The sequence below is a fragment of the Phoenix dactylifera genome, unplaced genomic scaffold (genome assembly GCF_009389715.1).
Source record: "Phoenix dactylifera cultivar Barhee BC4 unplaced genomic scaffold, palm_55x_up_171113_PBpolish2nd_filt_p 000320F, whole genome shotgun sequence".
NCBI lineage: Eukaryota > Viridiplantae > Streptophyta > Magnoliopsida > Arecales > Arecaceae > Phoenix > Phoenix dactylifera.
The window spans coordinates 563,096-582,503 of NW_024067789.1; the positions used below are offsets into that span (position 1 = coordinate 563,096).

Consider the following 19,408-nt stretch of genomic DNA (forward strand, 5'->3'; position numbering starts at 1 on the left):
GTTCACGATGCCGGTGGCTGATGGATAAAAAATATTTTATTTTTTTGCATGTATATCATCCTAAATATATAAAATTGAATGAATACCCTAATAAAATTACTATTTGTATGTATATCCTTTTTTTTTTCTTTTTTTTTGCATATATATCCATACCATCTAATATCGTTAAAAAATAAATGGCTTAAAACTAAAATGACTAAAATATCCTTATGGGTAGATATGCAAAAAGACTTATAAGGGTAACACTTAAATAGCAACTTTACGAGGGTATTCATACAATTTTTTTATATTTAGAAGGGTATACATTCAAAAAATTTATTAAAAAAAATCAAAACTCGGATGGAACTTTTTAAGTCTTTTATAATTCAGTTGGATCGACAAGTCAAAAATAGATTGAGCCATATTATCAATTTCATGACTTGGTCAAATTAGAATATTAGATGATCATTTGGGTAATACTATTCTCTATTTGATTTTGATATAATTATCATTATTGAATCTATGATATCTATATATTTTTTATTATTTTTAAAATATTAAATCATATCAAATTTAAATTAATTATAGATGCTGAGATTAGTAAAATATTTTTTAGTGATTTGTAAATGTTGAGTTGTTGTTTATTTTTTAGGCGAGAATTTTATAAAAACAACATGATTCATTCTATAGGAGTTGATATTAACACGAGATAATGTGACATAATAATAATAATCTTTTTTTGCTATCTTTTTTTAATTAAAAATAATTGAATTATCTTTTCTGAAATTTTAATAATTTAATTATATTTTTTTAAGTATATACCCTCTTAAATATATGTAATTAGATGAATATCCTTACAAAGTTGCGATTTACATGTATATCTTTATAAAGTTTTTTTTGTGTCTATCTATAAGGGTATTTTAGTCATTTCAAATTTAAATTATTTTTTTAATGATGTTAAATGGTATTGATACATATATAAAAAAGAAAGAACAAGAAGGCTATGCATGCAAAATACTTATTTTATGAGGATATTCATACAAATAGTAATTTTACGAGAATATTTATATAATTTTGTATATTTTGAAGAGTATACATGCAAAAAAAAATTAAAATAAAAAGAAATGGCAAAGGAAACAGGGGTTTTGACTTTTGACCCTTCCGCCAAAATCTTCATGGTGTTCGGTGGCTAGGCTCCAGCAACAACAGCAATGAACTAATGCGGGGAACTGGTCACAATCTCCGGTGACAAGCACTAACAGTAGGAAAGGTCAGAGAAAAAGAAATATGATCGACTTTTAAATTTGAAGATAGGAGATAAACAAAGTGGTCCCTGGCAGCAACACCTTCCAACTTGCACAGAGCTCAACCTTAGGGGTAGTTTATAGCACCATCATGAACTAATTACCTGCCATAATAATCATGCAAAAAAAGAAAGGCACCAACCCAGCTCTCCACTATCGAACCATCAAAAAATTAAGCTTTGGCCATACCGGGGGGCCCCTCCCTCGCATTTGAGCCAGATTTTAGTTTCTGATTCTGTTGGCTAGTCTTACATTAGAATAGGATGAGCAGCCGTTGCACCCCAAAAAGAAAATTAAGCTTGATCACATCAAAGGGAAGAGGTAGCCAAGAACAAGTAAGGCAGATAGGAGGAACAACGAGCCAAGGCTACCCCAATGCTTTCCGAACATAATCAACCTTCCTTCGTCCGTACTCATTAGCTATTTTGAAGTCGGTAGCCATCCATAAAGCGCAACAAGTAATAACCTACTAAAACAACCTTTCATTACGAGAATATCCTTGGGACCGTGCATGCAATATAGGAAATTGATGGAAGCATTATCAGGTGGCAAGAGAACTGAGGTAGCACCTGCGGCATGACTATATCAAGCTAGAATAGACGACTGCCAAATAGCCTGGGCAAGAGGTCAGAGAACACTTTCATTTCTCTTTTGGGTCAAGTGTGTATTTTTCGTGCGAAAAAAGGATTCCTCCTCCTTCAGGTGAATCCATGGGATCATCTACTAGTTGCTTTAAGATCTATGTAAATGGATGAATGGTGGAATTTGAGTGCTTTGAGATCTATGCAGCGGATGATTCAACTGTGGATTCGTCTCTTCTCTTTCCCCATCTCATGTATGAGTGGCAACGTCATCTAGGAAAGCATGCAGAAGAAAAGAAAAAAATCAAATAAAAATGTGGGAGACAGCCCATAGTATAAGGGAATTAGAAATCTATGTTGGTGGATATTGGTTTGGAAACCACGATTATAGCCCATCGAATGAGATTGTAATCATGGAACATTTTAATATTAGCATCATTTCTATGACCGTAACATGAATAAAAATTATTTTATGCATTCGCCATTGAATAACAATTTATAGATGCCTTTCTCCTCCCAATTGGCTTATTTCACTCTTCCTCTCCTAACCCACTACCACCCTCTTTTCATCAAACTTGGAGGGCTTCGGCGACTTAAGCACAATCGATAAAGTTATTTACATCAATTGGTGAACTTGCTGTACCCTTTCCATGGCCCATATATGATCCTCAAGAAAGCGTTGGTTAGATAATTATTTAAAAGTTTCAAAAAAATCTAGGTTTTATTGATTTATTTTATAAAAAATTATTATATTTAGAAAGTTCATCACTGCTTTTCTAAAATTTTTTTCATGAAAGACATTATTTTATTTTTTTCATAAATTTTCCTGTAATATAACAAGATCTAATAGAGGATTATTTGATTCAATGCCTTGTATAGTTTCAAGGATCCAAGAGATTGTATCGTTCATCTTTGAAATATGATTATTTGAAAGATCTCCATCGTCTGATTCAGTTGCGGGAGATCATTTCCCGCCAAAATTTGTAGCCAAGCATCCGGAAAATTACATGTGCAGATCGACCACGCAGATATTAATCGTACCCAATTCTAACACGGTCCTGTCTTTTCGTGGGCCCCAGCTGACTCAGTCCTGAGCCGTCAAAAGTCAAAAACGCTTTCCCGGCAATGGTCTTACTGTTAGCCGCCCAACCGCAGATTCCCCTGGAGGGCTAAAACTGTAAAACAGCAATACTCGGCTGAAACGACGTCTCTTACACTTACATTGGTGTTCATCAAACTGACGGTCCAGATTGGTCGCAAGGCGCCGGACCCTCGAGACCAAATGGTGACACGTCACTGTCATAAATATATATAATTATAATATTATTACTATTACTAATATTATTATTCAAAAGAAACACTATCTTCCTCTCTTCCGCCTTCGTGCCTTCAGGAAGCCTTCCAAGGGATTAGGGTTCGTTTCTCCTTCCTCTTCAGAAACCCTAATCCTAGACCAAGCCGAGGGTTTACGCGATGGAGCCGGGTGGCGGCGGAGAACGGGGCGGGTTCCACCGCAACGAGGCCATCTCCGCCGTCCAGGACGAGGAGCAGCTCTACGGGGAGGACGAGGACTACGAGGACCTCTACAACGACGTCAACGTCGGAGAGGGCTTCCTCCACGCCGCCCACCGGAGTGACGAGCCCGGGGGGTATCCGAGGGAGGACGGGAGCAGGAGCAACCCCGCGCCGCCCCCTCCGCTGCTCCCGCCGTCGGGGGATGCGCCGGAGAAGGTCCAGATCCCCGGGATCGCTGGCGACCCGAAGATCGAGAGGCTGGTGGATAGATCTGGTGGCTTTCAAGAGCAAAGGTTCCGGGGAGGTGGACAATCGGCGGTGGCGTTGCGCCTCCCGGCGCCGCCGCCTGGTGGAAGTAGGCCTGAGTTAGGGCAGTCTTCTGGTCGACCCGGCGAGATCCAGGGGCAATCGAGGAACTCTGGTTATGGGAACGAGGGTTATCAAAGACAAGGGGGTGGCTTTGGAGGTGAGGCGACGCAGGGAGGAGGCGGGCCAGCGGGAGGAGGGAGCGTTAACGGTGGAGGAGAAGGAGCTGGGGGGACTACTCTCTTCGTGGGAGAGCTTCACTGGTGGACGACGGACGCTGATCTCGAGGCAGAGGCCAGCAAGTACGGGCAGCTGAAGGAGGTGAAGTTCTTCGATGAGAAGGCGAGCGGGAAGTCGAAGGGGTTCTGCCAGGTCGATTTCTATGATCCAGTGGCCGCTGCAGCGTGCAAGGAGGGAATGAACGGGCACGTCTTCAATGGCCGGCCCTGCGTCGTGGCGTTTGCATCGCCGCATACTGTTCGTCGGATGGGAGAAGCTCAACTCAAGAATCAGCAGATGACATCCCAATCGTCAGCACCGCCTCAGAAGGGGAGAGGAGGGGGAGGGGCCCCGATGGGTGGGAATTATGGGAGGGGCGGCGGCGGTAATTGGGGGAGGGGTGGCATGGGGAATCGAGGGCCAATGGGGAATATGAGGAACAGGATGGGGCCTGTGGGTGGAAGAGGAATCATGGGAAACGGCGGGATGGTTGCTCCACCTCCACCGATGCTCCATCCTGGTGCTATGCTTGGTCAAGGTTTTGATCCAACTGGTTACGGAGCAGCGGCTATGGGGAGAATGGGTGGTGCATATGGAGGCTTTCCTGCTGGGCCAGTGACAGCTCCATTCCCGGGATTGATGCCTTCATTTCCTCCAGTTGTGGCTCCTCATGTGAACCCGGCCTTCTTCGGGAGAGGAGGGATGGCCGCTAGTGGTGTTGGGATGTGGCCGGATCCCAGTATGGGTGGATGGGGAGGTGAAGAGCAGTCCAGTTACGGGGATGATGCTGCTTCAGACCAGCGGTATGGAGAAGGAAGCCATGGGAAGGATCGGGGTCCTGATCGGGATTGGTCAGGGATTTCAGATAGAAGGCATGACAAGGGGAAGGATATGGGTCCTGGGCAGGAATGGTCGGAGAGGAGACATCATGATGGAAGAGAAATGGGTAGGGAGAGGGAGAGAGAAAGGGGGAGGGACAGGGACAGAGAAGGGGGAATGGAGAGGGAAAGAGAGAGGGAGAGGGAAAGTAATAGGTATCGGGATGACAGAGACGGTCATGGAGATCACTACAGGCACAGGGACCGTGAATTGGAGCTGGATGATGACTGGGATAGAGGACGATCATCGAGGCAAAGAAGCAAGTCACGAGAGGTGGAGCATTCAAAGAGGCGGCATTTATCATCTGAGTGAAATGGTGTGTTAGCAAATTCCTTAGCTAGGAAGGAGATCAATGATTTGTGGGCAAGTATGTCAGTCACTCTTATTTATGTTTTAGACTTTTAGTAATTTCATGCCCATAGGACACGTGCAGAGGTTGCTTGCAGGGACCTGTTGTAGCTATCATTTTAGATATGTAAGTTTTCTCTGTCGCTGACATCTGTGTCTTTAATGCTTATCTTGTTTGTAATCTTGCTTTGTGACTGATGTGCTTGATGACACTAGTGCATCTTGTAACCTTTTCGTGCAATTTTATGCACGATGTAATTGTACTTTATTAAATTAATTTATTCTCAATGCTCAGTGCATTCTTTTTGCATACAACCTGAGCTTTCTTCAGTGGCAATTTTCTAATGGTCTAGACTTATGATACCACTTACCAGAATGCCAATGATATATGAAATTCCTTTCTAGGGATGGTTAGTTAATTTTCTAAAATGTTTGAGAACCTTTTTATTATAGATTGCCTAATCCAATAACTTTTATTTTGGTCTCAGCAGATATTGCTAATTGCACAAACTTTTATAAGTGGTTCATCATTGTTCAATCTAACTCTTAAAGTTTCATTTTATTGAACATATAATGTGCGAATACATTATATATTTTTGTTTCTGATGTTAAAAGACCGGATATGCATTTTTTTTGGTCTTTGGGCTGTATTTTCGCTCATCCGTTTGGTCCTTTATTGATGTAATGTTATAAGTAATGACCAGCCAGTACAATAGTATTTTGGTCGGTTGACCATCACTTATTGCACCTTTTAGCATGGTAAAGGGACACAAGAGACCATGGTCGGACGATTTAGGACGTCCCAAGCCGTACTGGCGGCTTACCGGGACGGTTCCAGCAACCAAATTGAGACGCTGTCACCAGAGGAGTAAGAGAAGGAAAAAGAGGAAAAGAGAGCGAGAGCGGGGGAGGGAGAGGAAGAAATAGAGGACGGCCAGCGGGGAGCCTCCACGCGGATGAGGCGGAAGTCGGAGGCCGAGGAGAGCGGAGGTCGGGCTCCACCTTCGGTCCCTTGTTTCGTTCGCAGCAGGAGCCCGGAGTGGGGACTCTTTTATTTTTGCACATTTTAAGTTGAAGTTGGCAAATCCTTTGCCGATTCTACTTTATTTTTTTTAATATATATATTTTTAATTTCACGATATTTAAATGAAGTCGGCAAATGATTTGCCAACTTAACTTAAAAATCATAAAATTTTTTAGCGGCCAAACTTCTATTTCAAAAGAAATAGAGGCCCGACCACGGCCTCCGCCTCCTGCCCGGGCACCGGCCTTCGCCGGCCTTCTTCTCTCTCCCTCCTTCTCTCCCCTTTCTTTTCTCCCGTTTGCTCTCTTCCCCGCTTCCTCTGCTGTGTCGGTACAGGCTCGGCACGGCACGGCTTGGGCCCGTATCGACTCATACCGCTGGGCAACCGGTACGGTGCCAGGTAGTGGCACAGCAGACTGTGCATGAGATGGTTGGCACGTGCTCTTCTTTTTCTTCTTTCCATCCTTTTTTCCCTCCCTTCTCTGTTTCTCTTTTTTTTAATTTTTTTAGTTCTTTTCCTGCTTGGAAAATATCCCACAAAAAAAAGAAATGTGCAGCCTGCAGGTTGCTAGCATGTTTCTTAGATCCATAAATGGTTTTGTGCAACAGAAATTTAGATCTAGCACTTTGCTAGTTTATGCAGTCTTGAATCACCATTTTGGAATACCGCCATCTTCAAGTCCTCTCCACCTGAAGAAGATAAGAGAAGCTTCAAATATATGCCTTGATTGAAATTTTGTCAGATACTCTTTTTTAATTTTTTAATAAATATTATTTGGTAGCCAATGTGTACAACACTTCATCTGGTGTTTGTGCATTCAGTTGATTCTGCCTCTCTTATTCTACATGCTACATGCCATTTGGTAGACAAAGAATAGGTATCGTTTTGAGTAATACTTGCTTTTTTGATTAGTCAATCTTTCCCTTTCTGAAATCTACTCAATTTATGTTTGAAACGATTCTGATATGATCGAATAGTAAAGCTTTCAGTTTTTGTTAGGCTGTATGCACTTATCATGGCTGATCGTTATGATAATAAACCCATCCCAGTTCATTAACTGAAGTTGTAGAACAGCTATATCTTGGGCATAGTTGATGAATGAATTTCTTGGTGACAAGTGAGGTTAAAATATTTGTATAAGAACCCACTTTTGAAATATGGAAGTAGTCCTGATGATTGGAGGCTATGACATGCATGGTCAAGACATGTTGAGAAACATGAAATATGGGATGCTATATGTGATGTTCTTGGCTCTTGTATGCAATGTGGGGTGTGCAAAATTTGTCCGTGCTATTAAAATATGCTTGTGTCTGTAATCTAAAAACATCTTTATGCTCTGATAGGCTAATAGAGCACAACTTTGGCTCAACATTCCAGCCTGTTTTGTTTTTTATCCTTCTGGACACTCCTTTATAACTCAAGCACCTAGAACATATTGAGAATGCACTATGCATTTTGGAGAGATTTAATATGAATAGAACAAAGTTAAGAACTTTTGTAAGTTAATACTATGCAACCCCATATCTCATCTTTGAACACAAGCATTGCTGTTGACAGCTAAATGACTAATAGACCTGTGCTACTTGGCCCGCTCAAGCCTGAAGCCTTTTGGGTACGCATGGGCCAAGATTTTATGCTTGGTGGGCTGTGCTAGGCCTGGAAAATGAACTTGTCTGTTAAACGAGCTGGACTCAAGCTTGGGATTAAAATCCGATGCGAATTTTTTTAACCTAGGTCTTTCAATCCTAGGGCTAGTGTGCCACTCTCATTTGGGTATTTGGTTCCCGGTTCCTTACTTATTTTTTTCCATCTTTGCCCATATCTCCTCTCCTCCTCTTTTCCCGTCTTGTCCCATTGCTGCCGGCAACCATAACAACCACCACTGAAATGAAGGCTTTGGAGGTGGTGAAGGTGGTGGGGAGTTGGCCCTTAGTTTTCTTTTGCATCTTCTACCTCTATGCTGTGATGGTTCGCTCTCTCTCTTCGAGCTACCCTCTAGGATAACTCCTCATGGTGCACCTAGTTTTCCCACACCTAGTATTCCTATTAGTCTCAAGTCTCCTAATGCTTTCTACTAGTTTTGGTCCTTGTGTTGTTATTGGAATGCCAACTTTTTGTTATTTGGTCCTGGCCTGCTTTTGTTAGTTGTCTTTTAGCCTTTTTACTTCTAAGTTGGTACCTTTCTTTTTTTTACCAAGTTCGGTCATCAAGCTTTGAATTCACTTCTGGAGCTTTTCTTGAAGTGTGGCTTTGTATTTGTCATAATTGATATGTTTTCTCACGTTGACATCATCCCAATCTTAGGTTTGAGAGCCTATTGTCGTATATTGAGTATTGAGTCCTGGTCCAATTGTTTGGCTCGTGGGGCTCTTGGCATCTTTTTTGTTGATTTCTATAGATTTTGGTCCTCAGGACTTCTTTTATCATCTTGCTCTCTTTTAATCTATTTTTAAGTTTATAGGAGCCTTTCTCATGGTGGTTCTTGGTGTGCATCCGTCTTTCATTAGTGTGAGCTTACAACTACTTTTAGCTATTTTATATTTTTTGGATTTCTCCCCCGCTCTATCTCTATTATATTGAAGTTATCCAAACATGATGGATTGAATCTAGAAATTTGGAATTCTAAACCCGACTTTATAAGTATTTTTGAAGCACTTTTAGCATTTTTAAAATCATTTTTAATTATTTTTTGTATTTTTTAAAAATTGGGAAAAGGGGTATGCCCAAGGCCTTGCTCGAAGCCTGAGTAAGCGTGCGGCTTGGGCCTGCAAAACATGGTCGAGGGCAGTGGCTAGCTGGGCCTGGGCCTAACTAACTTGAGTTACCCTTTAGGTAGAGCATGGCCCGATCCATGAACAAGTCTAGCGATAGCAACTGTATATAGTTGCAACTTTTGAGACGTAATCTCATTGGCACTTGATATATCTGGATTAGGTTGATGTAAATTCTTAAGCGCACTCACTTTCCCTAGACTTGACATTTCTTGTTCCCAGAGAGAGAGAGAGTGAATCAATAGGAAGTTTGTTTGTGGCGTGTGCACATGGGTGTGTCTGTGTGTGTGCATAAAAAGTGTATGCAAAATATTTACTTTTTACCATGTTCAAGGGGTGGTGATGTACTAATTTGGAATCTGTTAAAGAGAATTGAATGGTAAAGACGAAAACATGCAAGGGGGGTGTGTATAAAGAGTGTATACGAAAGATTTATTTTTTTTCCTGATGTACTATATAAGGATACTATTAAAGAGATTTGAATGGAATAATAAAGAGAAAAAGGCAAGATATCTATTGAAATGGATGGGGGTAGAGGGACAATTGGGAAGTGGTACTGTGAGAATTAGGATCATCGGTGGCAATAGGAAATAAAGTGGCAAGCCTCTTTTTTTTTAGAGAGAGAGGGGAGCAGAAAGGTGGAGACAATAATCGAGACATTAAGAGAGTGAGAGAGCAATTGAGATGGGAAGCCAATATGGAGGGGGGGGGAGAGAGAGAGAGGCGCCTGCATCTAGTTAGAGATTGGTAGTTATGGAATCCGATGTCTGTGTGCATGAGAGATTTTAGGGATGGAGAAATCAGTTCATCAGGATAATAAATGGGCATTTTTTGCAAGAGAGTGGGAACTCATTGTTCATCCTCTCTCCTTGGTGGGCCTCATCTTAAAAATCATGAAAGAAGTAAAAAGGAAAAGTCATTGGTGTGCAAGAGAAGTCTCAAAGAGAGAGAAAAGTTACAAAGAGGCCAAATATTTACTTGGTGTTTCATGTTTGTATATACTTGTAGCAAAAGATTGAAAAAATGTTGTTTATTTGTGAAATAATTTAACAGAGAATCTTTATGAAATTCAGAACTTTTATTTTCTTAATATGGCATATGTTCGCTGGCAAGTTTCTTGCAAAGCTGTAGATTTCACAAGTTTAGCATGTTCTAATATTTAGAAGTGGAAAGAGGGGATTTTGAACCATAGGAAGGAAAGGAAGCTTGTTTTTTTTCAAAAGAGTTTTAAGACCCAGAATGCTAATAGAAATCTGATTCCAGGTTGTTCTGAAAACTCTAGAATACTTTGAGCAAATAAAAGGTGAGGGAAGAGAGTTGAAGAATGGCAGGGGGAATGTAGACAAAAATGAAAATAGGGGAAAAAAAGAAAATAAAGTAGAAGGAGATGTGGGAGAAGGAAGTCAAACATCTGCAAATAACAAAATCCCTGTCTCAGTTGCAGCCGAGCCCTTTAGCAAACAAAGTGTCAGTCCATCCGTCTCGCTGGTTAGGAATCTTTTTAGGATTTTATGGAATAACAATAAACGGAAAAGTGCGGTAGATAAACTATATTATGAGGCAGCACTTTAGGGACCACAACAGTAAGAAAGTTAGGCTGACATTATTGGCTGGCTGGTAGACACCATAGTGCCTTTAATTCCAAAGTTCTTAGTGCTGTTAATCCCAGTTTTAAGAAATGTCATCTTTTTCTATGGAAACTTTTGAAACTAAAAACAAAAAGGTCATTTTTGTTCTGAGATTGTGATTGCTGTGACAGCTATTCTCCTTTTGACCTTATCTGGGTCCTCCGACAAAAGTAGGCCAGAGAGTAAGTCTCCACATATGCCTTAGTTGGCTGAATGAAATCCGGCTGCAAACCCAAGGGATATGATTTTCTTTTCATTTTATCCTGTGTTTCTCGGTGGAGATATAACTATGCCATGGGGTAATAATAATATTATTGTTTGGGTGATTTGACAACAAATATTATGTAAGCCAGCTTGTTTGGATGTACTTTGCTGGATAAATTATTTGTGAGGAATGTCTGAAGTTTTGGATACTCTTGGTTCCACTGACAACTGCTCATTTGTGTATAGGACAATGAACTTATTTTTCCAGTTATGGATTTCTTAAAGAATAAATATATATATATATATATATATATATTCTCTCGATTTCAATGTAATAAGTCACTTAGTCATGAGCATGGTACTTGGGGGATTTGGAAGCAACTATTGCATAGGTGGAATTGGGTACGAAGTATCTATAATTAGTCTTGATCTTTGGTTAGTTGTACCTTTAAGTTATACCCATCATATGAAGTAACATAACCAGAAAGCCAGATCCCGTTTGTGTAGAATTAGCTTTATGAATTCCCTATCATTTTTGGACAAGGTGTTTCATATGTCATTTCTAGATGAGAAAAATTGTGTTGTCTCTCAAGCTATGAAAGGTAGATAGCTTGAAGGTAGATGATTTTGTTTGGGACCGTATGATGATGATGATGATGAACTTTAAAATTACTGCAAGTGAGTATCATGATTATCACATAATTTCTTCACAGAAATCTGCTGTCCCTAACCATTATGAAGTACTGTATGAACAAGCCAAGCCCCATTTATATAATAAATTCTTCCTCTCTATTAGTTTCAAGGAGTCGTCATATCATTGCTAGATTCTCCTAACTTTAAAACTGATGCTAGTTTCTCATGATTATTGTACCACTCTGTTTAGGAGTTGATATGAAAACCCCTCTCACATATCATTGCTAGGTTCTCCTAACTTTAAAACTAATGCTGGTTTATCATGATTATTGTACCACTCCGTATAGTTGATATGAAATGGGGTTTTCACTTTTCAATTGTTAACCCAGACAAGGTTTTAAGTACTGTATGCTGGCTCGACACTGGCATAACATGTGACATGCCTTACCATGTCGATGCTTGTTAGACCCTGGCATCATAGTGTGCAAGCACTGGCGTTCTGGGATACAGTTGTGCCATGCGCCTGTAGGGCGGTAGGATCTGCATGCCTACCACATGGTTGGCACCTTCATCAACAAATTGAAATTACAACTGATCCGATGTCCATTTTTGATGTATTCTTGCTTGTTACATCATAATCTCCTCCGCCATCAGACTTGTTCCTGTATTACCTTTGTTCTGTTTCCAGCGTCCAATACAGATCTTGTTTTGCTTTATTAAGAAAGGATGACCCATGCAATATTAGTCCATTTTTATTTGGAGTGTATCATCCCTTATGGCCTTTTAGATTCTTCGAGTCTGACTTATGTTCATCTTTATTCTATTTCTGGTCCCCAATTAACCTTATTAAGAAATAGTTCATCGGTCCCAGGCTCCTTAAAACTGGTTCTAGGTTTTGATCAACTTACACATATTGCATGTCCTTATGTTTTAGTAATGCATAAATCTGATATATTGACTTTCACCAATTTATGGATGCAGCTAGGCCAGCAGTTGGAAATGGTTTGGCTACAGTAGCAGGTCCCTCTTTATTGAATGGATGCTGGTCTTCTTCCGAGCTTACAAACTGAGTGATGTGAAATGATGCATGTATTCTGCTCCAAAACCAATTTAGTAACTGTCCTTTTGGTTTGAAACCTTTGGAATGTATTGAAGTGTTGTAGGAGATTTCACTGCATGTAATGTAAGATTTTAGTTAAATGACAGGAAAATGGTCTTGCTGATTTGCACCTGTTAGTGCAATATCTGACCACGCACTTTCAGAAAGTGATGGTGAGATAGATCTTTGGTCAGTGCTGGTGGAGCAAGATGCTGTTCTTGAGGTTTCAGACTTTGTTTGTTTTTCTTTTTTAATGAATGATGATGATGAAGGAATTTGCTGAAGGCATGGTCACAGATGCATAGGTCTCCTTGTTTGATGTATGATAAATGTATGCAAGACTCAAGCTTTTTGGAGTTAGCAGAGTGCACAAGGTGATTTTTTTGACTATCCTGATATTTTCTCCCCTCTTTCCTTGTATGGATGAAGAGAAAGACTCCCACCATTTATAGAAGACTCTGAGATCGTTGAATACAATTATGATTTGTGTTATATTCCTTTTATGTTTCTTGTTGAATCATGCCCCTTGGAGCTTGTACGAGATTTTATGCAGAACTTTGATGAGCCTGCTTGGTGCTGTTTATGAGTTTGCATTGTGAATGGTGCCACATAATGAAGCAACATGAATGGTGCAAGAAGTTGAGTGACTTTTTTGAGCGACTTTTCCCAGTTGACATAGCATTGCTCAATCCAATTCAGCTATATATTGTGCGATTTCTTTTTCTTAGAAGTCTGCTGTCACATTTGACATCGGAGTCTTGTAATTTTTTCTAAAAAAATATGTGATCTCCATATGCTATGTTGGTAGAAATTTGGATCTCCACCATCTTAGTCTCTGGGAAGACATCAGGATATGTTTGCTTTTAAGAAGTCAGTCAGCTTTTAATCCTCAGATAAACCATGACTTGAAAAATTCCTTGGGACCAGCTGCTAATGTAATCACTGCCTCTTGGATCCCGGTGTTAGTCATGGTTCAAAATAAAGATTTGGGTATCCATACCATTGCCATACTGCTACAGGTTTCAGTACAGTTAATTCATGACATCAATATTTTGGTCGCTTCTTGTGTTAAATATTGGTTTGTTACTGATATGGTATGATATGCGAGATGATACGGAGAATCATGATATTAGCTTAATGGTCACCAAACCCTAAATTTCTCCAAAAAAAATGCAAGTTTAACATATTCTGAGGCCTTTTACAGGTATCCAGAGATTTTTCCCCGGGGAAAGTCCATGTCTCAGGTCAACCTTGGGATTGGGACTTACCTTTTTTTTTTCTTTTTTCAAGAAGGAAGTTTTGTGTGAAAGAATTGAGGCTTCAAGGCTCCACAATATGCATATTTCAAAAAATTAGGCATTTTCATTATATTATTCGCAAAATTGCATATAGATAGGATGGAAAATTTGCCTGAACTGTAACTGTGACTACAGTCTACATGCAGTGTCCCAACAATTTGAGGAACATTTTCTCCAAGCATATTTGGTAGTTTAATTTGCAAGCTTGAGGTAGAGGCGGCAAAATAAGTAAGCAGTTAGCCAATCTCCTATTATATAAGAGTTTAATAGTTTATTTTCGTCTAAAGTACATGTAGCAAAAGACGCTGTGGAGCAGTTGTTATCACGTCAGTCTTACTAAAATTTCTTTGCTTCCTCAAAGACTGGGGTAGCATCATACTTTTAAAAACTTAATTTAAAAGCTTGTTTGGGTAATTCAACAGGATTGAGCCAAATTTTCGGCTAGATTAATAAATCAGATGGCCCATTTTAGCATGGCTCTATCAACCAAACATCTTCTGGCCTAAATCCCATGGGAAGGAAAAAAAACATTTATGGGTCTTTTCCTCTTTCTGGAGCCTAAGAGGTCTATAGACTAAGGATTTAGGCTGGGATTTGAACCAACGCTTAAAAGATGTGAGTTGGACAGACCAATAGACTCAATTCTTCCAAAATTTTCAGATGAGTCCTATAGGAATATCTAAATAGACTCTATTTTTTTATAAAATATTACATGCCTTCAAACACAGAAATAGATCGATGAGATAGATCATGAGAGGTGGATGTTTCTTATCAACCAATGCATTTAGAGGGGTGATGACATCACCCTTATATAGGTGATTGAAGGACAAAATTGTTGATCAAGTTGTGAATGAGTTTGTTAGTACTCGGATGTTCATTCCTCTTGAACTTCCCATGGCTCGAGACCGACAAAGCACCAAAGAATAATAAGTTTACCATTCACCTGAGCATTTATCTAGGAGGGAAATGACATTCCTAATCTTCTTTTTCTATGTTTTAGCTCAAAGAACTGTTTGATTTATATGTTTCTATAAGCAATCCTTCTATGGTAAATTTTAATCATTATTTGAAGCAATTTTGGGGGTAAGCGTTAACTCCAATATGTCATCCTCATCAACTATAAAGACATTAGGGATGAGAGCCACATTCAGCCACTCCCCATCTCGGAGCAGTTGGGAATAAAGGATAGTAGTTCAAGCTCATCACTTGGGGATGATCTACACCAAATTTAATGGAAAAATGCTCCTCTTCAAGGATTAAGGCTAGAGACAGCAAGGCAAGAAGTACTACAAGAACATCTGGTATTGCTGATGCTTTTTAATGCATTTGTCAATGCGAAAAAGTGTCGCAAGTCAGATTTTCGAGGCTTTCTAAAGCGTCACAAAAGCGTCGGCAATGCTACTGTGGAAAAATAATTTTATGATGCTTTTGGTTTGCATCGAGTTATAACAAATGACACTTATATGCATTGCTAATTGCCAACGCTTTTTAAAAACATCGGCGCTAAAGCATCTTATATTAGCAATGCTTATTTGCATTGCTAATTAATGACGCAAATTAGCGTTGCTAATGTATATTTTAATGACGCTTTAAAGCATCGTTGGTATAAAAATTTGCCAACGTTTTTTAATACTGGAAGCATAAATTATTTTTTTAAAAAATTATTTAAAAAAATTAAAACTCTGTATACAAATATATACACCAAATACATATAATAGAAATTATATAATAACATATGTAATATATATATAAGCAAAATTTATATGATTACATTTACATTGTCGAACATTATTGAAAGTCAATTTACAACTCAATGTGCTTTGAAAAATATAAAAATATACACATAAAACTCCTAAAAAAATAGTTTAAGAGCTATCAGGGATCCATGGCATCATCATCATCTTCTCTATAACCACTGAAAGTATCAGGAACTTGCAAAAAAAAGATAAAAATTTTAGAAGTTGAGAATACAAAAATCATAAAGTATTATAAATCATTAAGCTCATATAAAAATATACATAATAATTATGTAAAATATTCAAATAAACGTAGTTATTTACCTCACGAGGGACAAACCTATGCAATAAGGATGCAATCTGGTCAAGCTAAGTCATCAAAGATTGTATCTTTATCTGAGGCTCTGCCTCATCTTCTCTATCTTTGCCTTTAGATTACGAACCTTTATAGTGCTACTATAATGTCTAACATCTTGGATATATCTGCTCCCTGCAGACAACTGAGTAGGAGTAACTCCAATACCATAACCCCTCACTTGACCATAACGCTCTGGTCCCATCAATTTAGAGAACACCTGAGCTTTGATGCGACCGATCTTACCATATGATGATGACTTTCCGACACGCTCCACAATAAGGGATATAGCCATATTCTATATTTAAGAAAAAAAGTCACATATTAATGTTTGAAAAAAATAAAACCACAAATTGTTGGCCAAATCGATTATCAATACATACAACTATCTCTCTTGACTCCTTCCGCACAAAGCTGCCATCTCGATGGGTATGAGTCATCTTGTAGAACTCCACCTCACCAGGCTCTCTATCATGCTCTTCCATCTATAATAAAAAATATGTGTTATATGATACATCATCCATAATACGTGATATATGATAGAAGATACATGGTTCATGATGCACATTATATAATTCATGATACGCATTATATGATACATGATATATGATACATATTTCAATATGAAAATTAAAGTTTCAATTTGAATTTAAGAAGTCAAAGAGTTTTAATAAAAATCATAAGCATCACGATAAATAGTGCACAATGTATGATACATAGTTTCAATAAAAAACATAAGTGTTTCAATATAAAACAAAAAGTAACCGCTTGAGAAGAGTTCCAATATAAGTGTTTCATTGAGTAGTTTGAAAAATGACAGAGAGTTTCAAAGAAATATACAAATTTATCTCTACGCCTCGCATAACTCTTGGAGCATGATGGGTGAAGAACCGCTTGAGATGTTCGTGCAGCTTTAGCAATATCGAAATATGTCTAGCAAAAAAGTAAACAATATAATATATTTGATATATATATTTGCAATCTATATTAATAATAAATATAATATAAGGTATTGAGAGAGTATACACAATAAGTTCTCTCTCGAAAAACTAGTAGTAAACAAAGCTTCCTCCACTGATGAGGATATATATCAGGAGAACACTTATGAGCAACCCCCTCCTCTATCATACCCTCACCCTTGTAGTCCCTGTTCAACTTCTCCTTATATTCTTTCCATTTGCAGTTGAGGCACTTTAGCTCTCAATCATGGCTCTCTAAAAGAGGCACAAACTTACTCTATACCAAAGTAAAGAATGTTATAACAATATTACATCAAAAATTATAATTATGATAGTTAGCATATTAACATACAATATCAAATTTAATTTTTTACCTATACAACTCGTAGAAGCTCAACCTTATATGTGGGAAGCATATGATTCAACTTAGGATAGTTGAGCGGATACAACTGACCTTTTCGCACAACCGATCCTAGAAAACTTGCTAATATGCTTCCAACCCTCTTAATGGGTTGCCTCAGTTTGTTGCATTAGATGACAATCTTTTCACCCTTACGAAGCTGCCACACATTCCTTACTTGAGTGGCTTCCATCTCGTCCTCACTCTCTCTTGTCCATCTATGAAAAACACATAAAAAAAGCTATGTCCAAAACTATTGAATATGCATTAAATAAATTGAAGTCAAATGTAGTAAAATATTTAGATTATAATAGAAATATAATATTTTAATTCAATTATTCTGGATTTGCAAGTCATCCATAATGATCTCCTCTCTGCGGTAATTAGTAGGAGGCTCGTGCTGGGACTGTAGCTCGTGATGCTGGGTATCGTGGGGCTGCTGGGACTGCAAGAATTGATTAGAAGGTGATGCAGCTTGAGAATGCTAAAACTCCATATCTCTGAATTATTTTCTTCGGCACATGATGTTATCTAGTATGCATAAATAAAAATTAATATCAGTTAAATAAAAATCAATACTGAATAAATTGTAATTCACAAGATCGTTTCTTGTGTTTATAGAAGCAGCTGTCCCTGGAATCCACTTTATATTCAAATCACGATCTATAGACGTTCAACTGATCCCTCTGGAACGAGTAAGAAAAGAAATGGAAGCAATAAAAATAAGACGGATTACTTTAAATGACTCTCTGAGCTTTTGATGTAACTGGAAAAGAAACAATACAAGAGATCATAATTGTGATTAGTTTTTTTTTACCATCTAGAAAAGCTTGACGCCACAATGTATGCATCGTAAATATTTCTTACCATTAAGAATCAAGCATTATTATTCTCTCTTTTAATATCCGTCCTAACCAAACTTGTTGTAGCATTTAGTTAATTAGTTGGCACAACATTATAAGGCACAAGCTCTAGAGGAGGAGCTTGGCCAGTGGTTGTGTGGAACAAAAGGGACTGATAGTGCAGGTTGGGTAGGAATTTGGAGGGATATATGGCTTCCAATGACGCTTATAAGTGTTATTTTTTTATTAGCTTCCAACGACGCTTATTTGCATCATCTTATCTCTCCAATCCACCACGAACATCAATAAAGTATCTCCGATGACTATATGCATCGGCTAATTTTTGGCTTTCAACAACATTTGCCAAAAAGCATCGGTAAAATCCTGTAATCTATTTTCGATACTTTTAAGCGTCGTAATATACTGATGCTACTAAAAAGTATCGACAAATTTTAGTGCAGTAACCATATCCGACGCTTCTTTTTAGCATTGGCAGATCATTACAGTCGGAATTTTTTATTTTTTTTGTAGTAAAACTTTGCTTCCATTTCCCTGATCTCTTCTGAGTATGCCACTGCAATCTCTCTATAAACATCAACAACAATATATAAGAAAAATAGAAATCAAATACATTTTAGTAAGTTAAAGATTGATGCATGAATGACTACTTGCAAACAAGCGATTTCTTAGGCCTTTTATTCCACAGCACATACAGAGGATTGCATGGGTATCTGAGGGAGTTCCTCCAGGACCTTACTTTCTCTTTGTGCATGCTGTACTGGTGGCTATTCTAACCATCTCAAATGAGTCAGAGTAGAGGCTGGATCTGTATCCAACTGACATCTCGAAGAATTCCTTCCCCTTGTCATGCATCCTTCCATGATATCTTTGGGAACTCCATGGTTTGCGATCTAGGAATTTTTAGAGCAAAACATAATGGTATAAACTAAATGGAAATAGAGAGGGGATAAAGAAAAGCAATTTATAATGGATGTTTTAGAAACGCTTGCTCATTCCATAAGGTTAAATGCTTATATCTGAGAGTAAGGAAAGAAATCAATTATATAGTCCATTAGCCAACGGTCCATGCTTTAGCAATCATGCTGAGATCATGGCCTAGAAAATTATATTATACTGCAAAAATAGTTCATCTTTTAAACTTAAAACTGACTCTTTATGATATTCTATAGTACTGATCAACCTATATTTGCTAGTTACAAATTAGCTATAGATCTTTGGAAAATAGATTTTAATTTCAGAAAATAAAATTGAATGAATGCTAATCATGAATAGTAGCTAGTGTTGCTCGTTAGCAAAACTTCAGGTA

The 19,408-nt window shown here is 38.4% G+C and overlaps 1 protein-coding gene across 3 annotated transcripts; it reads left to right on the top strand.

Annotated features, from left to right (window-relative positions):
• The first annotated feature begins 3,230 nt into the window (after positions 1-3,230).
• LOC120105614 (RNA-binding protein cabeza-like) lies at positions 3,231-12,775 on the top strand. 3 transcript variants are annotated; one of them, XM_039118231.1, is made up of 2 exons: positions 3,231-5,258; positions 12,374-12,775. In XM_039118231.1, the coding sequence occupies exon 1, from the start codon at positions 3,338-3,340 to the stop codon at positions 5,093-5,095; it is 1,758 nt and encodes a 585-aa protein (XP_038974159.1). In that variant the 5' UTR covers positions 3,231-3,337; the 3' UTR covers positions 5,096-5,258; positions 12,374-12,775. The 3 variants fall into 3 exon arrangements, with proteins under 3 accessions (XP_038974159.1, XP_038974160.1, XP_038974161.1); XM_039118232.1 differs by having other exon boundaries at positions 3,231-5,150; XM_039118233.1 differs by having other exon boundaries at positions 3,231-5,150; positions 12,378-12,775.
• Positions 12,776-19,408: the final 6,633 nt, after the last annotated feature.